The sequence below is a fragment of the Stomoxys calcitrans genome, chromosome 1 (genome assembly GCF_963082655.1).
Source record: "Stomoxys calcitrans chromosome 1, idStoCalc2.1, whole genome shotgun sequence".
NCBI classification, from domain to species: Eukaryota; Metazoa; Arthropoda; class Insecta; order Diptera; family Muscidae; genus Stomoxys; species Stomoxys calcitrans.
In genome coordinates this window covers 156,615,552-156,627,298 of record NC_081552.1, presented here as the reverse complement: position 1 = coordinate 156,627,298, position 11,747 = coordinate 156,615,552, and the positions used below count along the sequence as shown (strand labels likewise).

The window sequence follows — 11,747 nt, the reverse complement described above, 5'->3', positions numbered from 1 at the left end:
TGATGGATGATTATTTGATTTTATGGTAATGGCCGGCGATGACCCTCCGCGTACGATGTACGCTGTAGCCGGTAGAGGGAAAATGTGGTGGAAACGCTACATGGTGCCAAGGCGATTAGCGAAAGTGCTGCCACTGTGAAATTTCTATAGAGTGCGATTAGTGGGGTGGTAACGTAGCCAGGGGTACAACTCTGTGCTGGTTTCTGGGGTCAACTGAGAAGGCAAAAGGAAACTTAATAAATGCAGGGAAATAGAGGAAAATTTGTAAGGCGGGAAAAGTCTGCGATTTTCCACGGCTTATAAAAGGGGCTGAACGCCGCGACGCTTGCAGATTCCAAAGTGTAGTTGGCGGAGTTTTGCTTTTCAAGTGCAAACGGAAAAAAAATTGTGATATCCGAAATAAAAAGGCCTGATAGTATCAAGAAGTTCGAAACGTGTTATTTATTTATTTATTTGTAAAGACTTCAGAGTCTGGTTTGTGGTGACAATTTTTTTTATGTGTGGGCGGTTGCCAAATACGAAATCCCCCGTCAAGAACACTACAACCATCCAGGCCTCCTCAGCATTACTGACGAGAGAGGCCAATCCAACTCAGGAGGAATCCTGGCATATTTTCGTGGTGGAGTCAACTTTCACTAGGGCTTTGGAGAAAAGGCCCTGAAGGCATCCTACAAATAAGGAAAGAGATAAAGTTTATTGGACACTGTGAATTGGCCAGGTAATCCCTTATATTGGGAATTCCAGAATTTATTTTGAAGAGATGATTTGACGCTCAGACGTCCATATCAATGTGCCAACAGCCCGGCTGCCAATCTGAAAAGAAAAGAATAAAAGAAAGTTTAATGAGAAAATGTTAAACAGAAAGTAAATTATAGAAAAGCCAAAAAAGTAGTCTAATTTAAAAAAAAAGGAAAAGGAAAGAAAATTACAAAAAAAGTATAAAATTATTAAGAAATTCATAAAAAAGAAAAAAAGATAAAAGTCTAAAAAATCGCCAAAAAAATAAATTAGGTTAAGTTGTGTTGTTGTAGTCGTTTATTATGTGTGTTTAAGTGTCTTTTTTTATTATATGTAGTTATGTTACCTTTTAATCATTGATTATTTATTTATTTTGTTTTTTTTGTTCATTTTTTTTTTGGTTTTTTTTATATAATATGTTCATGTGAGGGACATTAACTCCAGTTAGGAAATTTAAAAGTTTGAGTGTAGGGTTACCCGAAATTACGCATGGGATAAAGTGTGATTTCCCATTTTTGTGTTGTGGACGCATTAGAATGTCCAAAAGAGACCCCCTAACAGAGCTCTATTAGGCAGGTAGTGATAGTGTTTTAACGTATTGGCCAGAATTTGGCATTATTGTTTTGTATTTCCGTTCGTGATTGAGGGTGATCTGAGTAATTGACTCAAGAGAAATACAAGTCTGGGTTAGTGTTTCAATTTCCGTTTTGTTATGTTTCCATGTTAGGATTAAGATTCGAAGTATGATTGTGTCAATAAATGTTACTTTTAATGTTTGATTATTATAACGTAATCATGATGTTTTAATTTGTTTTGAGAGAGGGAAGTAGGGGCAAATAGTCATGAGGTGAGTGTTTATGGAATTTGGGGCCCTTATAACGCTTTCATTTATGCTTAGGATCTAAGGGTCAAGGTTGGGTGGGCAAGTGTGGGAGTAACTCCACCAAACTCCCTTGTTTAAGGTGTACCCCGTGTTTGTTATCGTTTTATTTTGTATTAAGTCCTTCATTTGTTTATTGTTCGTCCCCTAGGGCTACTGGTGGATGGGTTGGGACCGCCCAGAGCATGGCCCCGACTGAGCTAGTTGGAACCCCACCGTAGCGCCACAGTAGGCGGCACGTAACAATATGGCGCCCAAAGGGAAATGAAATTCAATATTCTAAAACTGTGCAATACCATCTAGGCACAAGGCAATAGACCATAGGGTTACCATAGAAGAACAACGGCAATCGCATTTTCTAGCAAAGCTATCTAAGGTTGCAGACACAGCTTTATTTATAAAACCTGTGATAAACGTGCAATATTTAGAGTAGATTTTAGAAAATTAGGATTACCGTTCCATATACATATTAGGGTCAGCTGCAATAATCTTGTTCGTTTAATGTAACAATGAATGTATTGTGTTTATGACCTGTCCTTTTTTTGTTTTTTTTTATGTTTTTATTTTCAAATAGTTACAATAGCAATAGGGTTAGCATAAGGGGAAAAGTGCAATGGCTATTGTGATGAGTTCATCGCAATATTGCATTGCGACAAAGTACTCTAACATGAGATCTTTTTTTCGTTAGCGTTTATCTAGTGAGAACTGCCATGGTGCTACCCGCATGTATATGATTAAGACAGAGCCAATTGATAGAATTAGCATAGGGGGAAGGTGCAATTGCTACTGTGATGCTAGTCACAGGTGTGCATTGTCATGTAGTACTCTTTCACGAGATCTTTTTTCTTGGCAATTGCTGGAAAAATGCCGTGGGGCCAGATCTTGATATTGAACTTTGTTGTTGTTCAAGTAAATGTTTAGTCCAGTCAACAGGTACACCTAGACAACCTAATTTAGGACACTTTATTTTTTTTTATAGAATATGTTTTTATTGAAATTTAGTAAAAACTATTCCACGCACTTCACCTCATAGGCCATTGAAAACACACCTAACTACCTCTCATACGTGTTATTAATTAATAAAAAAAAAAAAAAAAAAAAACTAACTAAACTAAAATTTTTTTTGTACTTTTATGTTTCTAGATTGAATGTTATATGTTATGTTTTCTTTTAAACGAATTTTGGCAAATAATATCGTGTACTAATATCCTAATGTATGTCGTAGTTTGTATTACTAGTCTTAGTGGTTTATTTTTGCGTTTGTGTTTTTTTATTTTTATTAGCTTTGCAATTATTATTATTTATTTATTTTTTTTGATTCATTTATTTTTTTTTGATTTATTTATGTTTTTTTTTACCTATATTTTTTTTAATTTTGTGCTTGATTTATTTATTTTGATTTACCTTTATTTGTGCTTCACCTACTAATTTGAGTGGTTCGACAACAATTTTTTTCTGTCATTTACCTAAGGCATCGATTGAGACATAGATCTAAATTGAACGTTACTTACTTAGAGACTAATGAGTGATTACGCCGCAGGGAAGAGGCGAAGTAAGCGTAATAGAACTCTAGCTTTTGACACTAGCCGAACATCTGTTCACCAAATCCTAACCGAAAGAAGAAGAAGGGACTGAACAACACAATGGAGCAATCCAATGTGAATAAAGATGTTACGTTCAGGGACTTATCGGGAACTATTAACAATCCACAGTCAGGCACTAGTGCTGCCGCCAGGACGCAATCTAATTTCCCTCAGGCACCTGACTCGGAGATTCCGCGGGACGAAATTAACCATCTCGTTAGGGACATAGTTCGGGAAAGTGTGAATGACGCACGTGCTCATTTAAGGTCGTTTGTCGAAGAAAGTGTTGGCAGGGAAATGCAGAGGGTACACTCTGTGATAGATAGGTTGAATGAGAGTGTGGCGAGATTGGCTATTAGCGGACAGAATAATCCGCAATCTCAGTCTGCACAGCCGGACCCAACGGCGAACCCTTCATTTGAGGCCCCGCAATCTAGGGGTAGTTTTAATATGCATCGCCGGAACACGGTGACCCCTTCAATATTCAGTGCAGGTACCCCTGGCGTAAGAGTGGAGCGGTTCGGAATAAATTTTTCGGGAAAGCCCAATAGCTTACCGGTGGAGGATTTTATCTACCGTCTGGAACACTTTCAGAAGCATTATAAGTTATCATGGGACGACATACTCAGTGAGTTTCACATACTAGTGTCTGGACCAGCCCAAGAATGGTTTTGGCTCCAACAAAGATCGGAGAGTATAAATGACTGGGAATCGTTGAAACATGGCTTGACCGAAAGGTTTAAGACGAGGCGAACGTGTTTTGAAGCAATGCGGGATTTACTTGAACGGAAACAGGGGCCAAGTGAGTCTATTGATGCCTTTTTCCACGACATCAACCTTATGAGATCTAAACTTGAAAAGCCAGTTTCGGAATTTGAAATGATATCCCTCGTGAAGAAGAATCTTAGAAAGAACTTGTCTAGTATTGTCTATTCTATGCCCATCTCATCTCTCGAGCAACTACGAGTGGAATGTTTGGAAGTCGAACGAACCTTTTTCCGAAAGGATCAAGTCCCACCAGCACCCCCACTTACTATGAATAGACCAATCCGTGTTCATGCCCTCCAGGAAGAGGAGAATGAACCCTTTAATAACTTTGAGGAGCCCGAAGAGATACTAGAAGTATCGGCTATTAATCAGCAAATTGTCTGTTGGAACTGCCAGCATACTGGACACGGTTTCAGAGATTGCCCTTCATCCCAGAGAAACTACTTCTGTTTCAAATGTGGTAGACAGAACACGACGGCTCCAAAATGTCAAAGCTGTAAGACGGGAAACGGGAGGAAGAACGTGGTTTCAGCGGGGAATCATCGTTCCTCCGAACCACCCGCAGCACCGAACAACCCATTAGCATAGAAAGCCATAACCCGAATACAAGCTATCCACAAATGCGTCACTATCTCCCAGTGGATGTCAGACAACAAAACTACGACCGAAAGAGGTCTGAAATTTTCGGAGAAGAACCTATTAGTGTCCATAAGCCCGTAGAACAAAATGGGGCACCGAAAACAAATATGAATAAACAGGAAAAGAATCGAAAACGTCTATTAGAACTAAGGCGAAGGCAAAAGGAAAATAAAAAGATTAAAAAGTCTATTTCAGAAGCCATCATACGGTGCAGAGCTGAAACAGACCCGAGACCTTACGCCGTCATTAAAGTTCAAGGCAAAGAATTAAGAGGCCTCCTGGATTCAGGCGCTACCGTAAGCGTACTAGGAAAACATTGTAGAGAAATAATTGAAGAACTAGGATTGGAAATATATCCTCACCAAACTACTGTCAGTACAGCATCAGGCAAATCTTATCGAATATTGGGAAAAATAAAAGTTGAGATGGAGTATAGGCAAAAGTGTGCTCAAATTACCCTCTTTTTATGCCCTGACCTAGAACAGGATCTGTATTTAGGAGCTGACTTCTGGAAGGTTTTTGAAATAGCTCCCGAAATATTTCCTGTAGAGGAAATAAGTTTGGATCTTCAAAAGAAAGTCCATGGAAATTCTTCTAACGAAAATCCAAAAATGCACAACCTCACAGAAGATCAACAAAAGAGACTTGATGAAGTAGTAAAGAGATTCCCTACTTTCGAAGACAAAGGCTTGGGCTGTACAAGTTTTGAAAAACATGCCATTAAACTTGTAGAAGGTGCTAATCCTGTCAAGGATAAACATTATCCCTTATCGCCAGCCGTACAAGAGATAGTATATAAAGAAATAGACAATATGCTTGCATTAAAAGTTATTGAAGAGAGTGATTCACCGTGGAGCAACAGGACTACAGTGGTGCGAAAACCAAATAAAAATCGATTTTGTCTCGATGCAAGGAAGTTGAACGCCTTAACCGTAAAAGACGCATATCCCTTGCAAAATATCGATGGAATCTTGAGCCGCATAGACCAGACCCATTATATCAGTAGTGTCGACCTGAAGTATGCCTTCTGGCAAATTGAGCTAGAAGAGGAAGCGAGGCCCTATACCGCATTTACAGTGCCAGGTCGACCTCTGTATCAGTTCAGAGTCATGCCGTTTGGTCTATGCAATGCGGCTCAAAGACTCTGTCGATTAATGGACAAGGTGATACCAGGACGTCTTAGGTCGAACGTCTTCATTTATCTGGATGACCTCCTTATCATAGCAGATGATTTCGAAAATCATCTAAAACTGCTAGGAGAAGTAGCTGAATGCCTGCAAAGAGCAAATCTAACCATCGGTTTAAAGAAATCTTTATTCTGTTTTCGCGAGCTGAAGTACCTTGGCTTTATAATTGGGAGCGGTAGTTTGAAAACTGACCCCGAAAAAGTAAGCGCAATACAGAGGATACCACTGCCAAAATCTCCAAGGGAAGTGAGGAGTTTTCTCGGTACTGCAGGTTGGTACCGGAGATTTATAAAAGATTTTGCCTCCATCTCCGCATCCCTAACCGATACTCTAAAGAAAGGGTTGAAATTTACCATAACCCAAGAAGCCATCGAATCTTTTCATTCTCTAAAACATGCCCTTACTTCAGCACCTGTTTTGAAACATCCTGATTTTAGAAAAGAATTCTTTATTCAGTGCGACGCCTCCGATTATGGAATCGGTGCCGTACTATTCCAGAAGAATGACGATGGAGGGGAAAACCCCATCGCATTTTATTCTCAAAAATTGAACTCGTGCCAGAGAAACTATTCAGTCACCGAAAAGGAGTGTCTAGCCGCAGTTTTAGCCGTGAAAAGGTTCAGACCATACGTCGAGCTAATGAAGTTCACGATCATCACTGATCATGCCAGCCTCAAATGGCTGATGTCATTAAAAGATTTAAGTGGCAGACTCGCACGATGGTCACTGCAGCTACAGGCTTACGACTTTTCGATAGAACATCGGAAAGGCTCCGAAAACGTTGTAGCCGATACCTTATCTAGAATGCCTGTCGAGTCAGATGTAGTTGTAGAGGAGATCAACGACGAGGACCTTTTAGATTTTGAAACCACTGCCTTTGAAGGCGAAGAATATGTGGATCTGCGTGACTCCATCCTACAAAGCAAAGATCAACTGCCAGACTTAAAGGTCGAAGATGGCAAGATCTATATACGGACTAAAAACTTTGAGCAAGAAATTATGGAGTTCGAATGGAAATTATGGATACCTCAAGACATCACATTTGTTTTAATAGAAAAGGCACACAACTATGCAAACGCAGTACATGACGGGGTAACAAAAACCTTAAATCGACTAAGAACTTTTTATTATTGGCCCAAAATGGCCTCGCAGGTTAGACAATATATCAAAAACTGTCAAACTTGTAAAGAGACAAAGCCGGTAAATCAACGCATGAATCCTACGATCGGTGATGAAGTAATAACTCAAAGGCCTTTCCAGAAAGTGTACATTGATTTCCTTGGAAAGTACCCTAGGTCTAAAAAAGGCAATGCTTATATATTCATAGTAGTCGACCACTTTACAAAGTTCACATTTTTGCATGCCATGAAGGAAGCCACTGCACAAAACGTTGTAAAATTTCTGGAAAATCAAGTGTTCCATACGTTCGGCGTTCCAGAAATCATACACAGCGACAATGGGAAACAATTTGTTTCAAAAATGTTTGAAGAAATGATTAAAAACTACAAGATTAAACATATTACCACTGCGTACTACTCTCCGCAATCAAACGCGTCAGAGCGAGTAAACCAATCGGTAATAGCAGCCATAAGAACATATGCTGAACACGATCATCGCGACTGGGACCTATACTTGGCAGAAATTGAACAGGCCCTAAGAACTTCTGTCCACTCAGCCACAGGCATTAACCCCTTCTTCGCGTTATTTGGCTATAACATGTTTACCAGCGGCAACGATTATAAACTGGCAAAGAAACTCCAATCCCTTACCGATCACCAAATTGAACAATTATGTAGATCGGATAAATTGGAAGTGATGAGAGAACGGATGAAAGAAAATATGCATCAAGCATACCAATCTAGTGCCGTAAGATATAACCAACGAGCCCGAGTTGTCAAATTTCTACCAGGACAAGAGGTGTATAGGAGAAACCACACTCTGTCTGACTTCAAAAATAACATAAACGCTAAGTTCTGCAAAAAGTTCCTGAAATGCAGAGTCGTTAAGCCAATAGGTAACAACATGTATGAGCTGGAGACGCTTCAGGGGAAACCACTTGGAAATTTTCACGCCAAAGATCTTAGAATATAAACAAAAGTGCAATAAGCCTGTGATAAAATGATTAAAGTGCAATATTAGATTAAGTAAACTAAGTCGTGATTGTCCAGTTTATTTAATCTATGTTGCATTGAAATATTTTTTTTGCAAAGCTTATTGTGATGTTTTTTTTTAAGACTTATTTATTTTATATACCACCAGTGCAAGATTTCCTAAGGCCCGGCTTATGAGACTACTAACAGGGCGTGGGAGTTCCCCACGTTGGAACAGAATGAATGTGTTGAATGTTACTGACCCCAACAGCATAACAGGCAATAGCATTTCCTGAATGCCCGGCTTATGAGATTATCAGGGTGTGGGAGTTCCCCACGTTGAAATGAAATCAACATTACGTAGTGTGATTGCCTTAAGAACAAAATAAAACGATCTATCATATTGCCGCCTACAAAAACGAGAATAAATCGGAAAATGCAAGTTACACTTTAGTGCACACAAAAAAAAACCCGCTAAGCTATTATAACCAAGGCTCTAAACATAACCACCATTTACTCGCATAGAAAATAAAACGAAAACGACACTGAGATTTTTCTTTTTTAGCCCCAAGAAGGATGTTCCTAGCATACATATTTATTTTAACAATCTTTCTTTTGCCGTGCTATTTATACATGCTCTTCTGAAAGCGTTCAGGGAAACAAACAAGCTAAATGTCACTCACGCAAGAATTTTGCTGGAAAGGATAAGCCCAGGATTATAAAACTCATGTCCGCAGACTAGCAAACCAATGTTCAACATTTTTTTTTTTTATATCATAACCAATGAAATGTCCGAAGGGACACACACAGTTTCTATCAAACTACCGGTCAAAGATATTAGGCCAGAAATTGCACACGAAATTCCCTAGGCCACAAAAAGGAGAAACACAGGCGCAGACAACACAGTTGTAAACACACATGCCATCGTGGCAGCATATTCATCTCCCCTAAAAACACACAAGCTAATTATCAGGCACTCGGAATTTGTATAAAAAAAAAAAATCGTACACCCCAGATCATAAAACACAGGTACTGAGCATAAAACACTAATTTCCAACACTTCGACTCCTTATCATATTCTATGAAATCGTCCAAAAGGGCACACAAGCTTCTATAGAATTACCGGTCAAAGCTATGGGGGCAGAAAAGAGAGACACATGCATACCTGCAGGCACGCCGCTGCTCAGGCCAATTGAAAAAAAAACAGTCTTTCTATACACAGGCAACCACATTAAACTCAGTTGTAAAAAGAAAACACAGCCCAGGTGGCATCATATTCAACTTCTATTAACCACACACACTCTTTCACCGTGTACACCCAAAGCCCTCGATCGAATGTCCGCAGAGCAAATTCCAAATTTTGACATAACATTTACTCCAAATCATAATCAACTTCAATGTCTACAAGGGTACATAAAGCGTTAGGGTGCAATAGCTCACAGGAATAGTCTAACGCCATAAAGTGGAAACACTGGCATACCTGTAAGCTGGCAAACGTCCGAGCCAATAATGAACTAATTTTTTTTAAGGTCAAGCCCACACAAACCCTTATGTTATCATAACCATCTTACATAAACCCAAATATCACTTCCACTAGGAAACACTTTCAGACAAATAAGATTCTTTTTATGTCCGAATGATACAAAGAAGAGAACAGCAATTATAATTATCCAGGCACATCACGAAATGGATCGGGATGAATCGACGTTGAGATGTTATATGTTGGTAATTTTTAAATAATAAGGGAAAAGAATATAGTTTTTTTTTTTAAGCACAATTGTTTTGTATGTATGTAAGTATTTTATTGATTACTCAGGGGCATTGTTCCGCGGATAATAGTTTAATGGAAACTAGTTTTGACGGCCAGAATATTAGCACGGGCATCTCACTGGCACCTCACGACATCTAATATTTGTGTTTTGTATTTCGCCATTGTCCAATTGCATTCAATAGTCCGTATAATTTTTTTTTTACTGACATGACTGTGTTATATTTTGTTTGTAAAGGGATTGAGATACGTTCATCATCTTTGATATAAACTTTTGTTCACAGTTTTATCTTTGTTTATAATTTATTGCGACACATTTTTTTGTTCATAACTACGAATGGCAATGCGCCTTTATAACGTTTGTACAAACACACACACTTTGGTGTCAATGCCCAAATTCACTTGCGGATTTTTGATAGAAAACAAAAACGATACTTACCACAATCAAAATGTTTCCAACCTCCTTTTTTTGTGCTATTGGCCAAGGCATTGACGGCAAATGAATGTGGTGTTGATACACGGCAGGCTGAGAGGATAGAAGCGGGCACACAGCCATATATGTATAGATGATACTGCAATGCGATTTCACCCTCGGTCACGAGATGGGGAAAGAGAATTGTACCTGGAAGGGAAAATGGAAGACGACAATTAGTAACCAGCATATATTTTTAGTTGGTATCCCAATAAGGCTTGTGCTACGAGACGATGCTATTACATGCTTATGAGCTGGAGCAATTTGGTTCAGTAATTTTATTTTTGGCAATTCGTATCGTTACACTAGCCACAGCACAAACTCCGTGCAGTGGACAAGTGACCCGAAATCATCCTACCTTTTGCCAGACAGCGCAACATATTCGGCACCAAAATTTTAGAGGTTTCACTCCAAGATGTAACGCATGTGTCCACGACAGCCGGTTGGCAGACGGGTTTTTGTCCAGGCATACCAATCCACGGTTGGGTTCCGAGGGGAAAAGATTTTGTGTGTATCGTCCCGAATACCTGAGGGCGGAAAAGGAAAATATTAGAATATTGTCAGGGACGGGATTTACTGATATATTTATTACCTCTTTAATTTGTTTTAGAGCTGACTGTGTTGTTTTTGTTTCAACAATCATGTAGTGCAAAGTGTTATCTCGCCAGTGTGAATGGCGGCGTCGAGAGTTTTCACACACACACACGCACGATTAGAGACATCGTCATTTATTAGAATGTAAGTTTTTTTATGGTTTACCCAAATGAATGAAACAGGAAAATACAGCTATGCATGTACACGTATGAAAAGCACGCTGGTGGTGATTGCATGTGTGTGTGGAGTTTATGTGAATGAAGCAGCAACCCTCTTACTACAAGCGGCTAGTAGGGACGCCAAAGCCAGAAATTTTTGGCAATGTTTCCTGGGAGTAAGATGAACGGCCAGATTATTGGAATGTTTTGGGAGTAATTAATTAGATGCTTACTTTTTCGTCTTTTTGTCGCTTTAGGGCTCATTGGCTAGACTCACGGGTGATCACAGCCGCATGTTTCCCGGACCATGTACCGTTTTCCATTCTCTTTCATATTTTTAATATATGCCGCCGCGGGTTGCCTTTCCAAACACGCACATCACCATCCCCGCCGTATTCCTTGGGAATGGTGAAGTTTTGTTGCGTGGAGTTTCAGTTTTATTTGATGGATGATTATTTGATTTTATGGTAATGGCCGGCGATGACCCTCCGCGTACGATGTACGCTGTAGCCGGTAGAGGGAAAATGTGGTGGAAACGCTACATGGTGCCAAGGCGATTAGCGAAAGTGCTGCCACTGTGAAATTTCTATAGAGTGCGATTAGTGGGGTGGTAACGTAGCCAGGGGTACAACTCTGTGCTGGTTTCTGGGGTCAACTGAGAAGGCAAAAGGAAACTTAATAAATGCAGGGAAATAGAGGAAAATTTGTAAGGCGGGAAAAGTCTGCGATTTTCCACGGCTTATAAAAGGGGCTGAACGCCGCGACGCTTGCAGATTCCAAAGTGTAGTTGGCGGAGTTTTGCTTTTCAAGTGCAAACGGAAAAAAAATTGTGATATCCGAAATAAAAAGGCCTGATAGTATCAAGAAGTT

General features: G+C 39.6%; 1 protein-coding gene across 1 annotated transcript; it reads right to left on the bottom strand.

Annotated features, from left to right (window-relative positions):
• Positions 1–416: 416 nt before the first annotated feature.
• Positions 417–11,400, bottom strand: LOC131998499 (uncharacterized). Its single transcript, XM_059370787.1, has 5 exons — positions 11,111–11,400; positions 10,718–11,047; positions 10,484–10,652; positions 10,093–10,275; positions 417–813 (listed from the first exon to the last, which is right to left on the bottom strand). The coding sequence occupies exons 2-5, from the start codon at positions 10,766–10,768 to the stop codon at positions 773–775; spliced, it is 444 nt and encodes a 147-aa protein (XP_059226770.1). The 5' UTR covers positions 10,769–11,047; positions 11,111–11,400; the 3' UTR covers positions 417–772.
• Positions 11,401–11,747: the final 347 nt, after the last annotated feature.

Coding starts and splice junctions, on each gene's coding strand:
- LOC131998499 (XM_059370787.1), bottom strand. CDS start 10,768: ATGATTGTTGAAACAAAAACAACACAGTCAGCTCTAAAACAAATTAAA. Junction 10,653..10,717: donor CTCTAAAACAAATTAAAGAG/GTAATAAATATA, acceptor TTCCGCCCTCAG/GTATTCGGGACGATACACAC. Junction 10,276..10,483: donor GTTGCGCTGTCTGGCAAAAG/GTAGGATGATTT, acceptor TTTCCCTTCCAG/GTACAATTCTCTTTCCCCAT.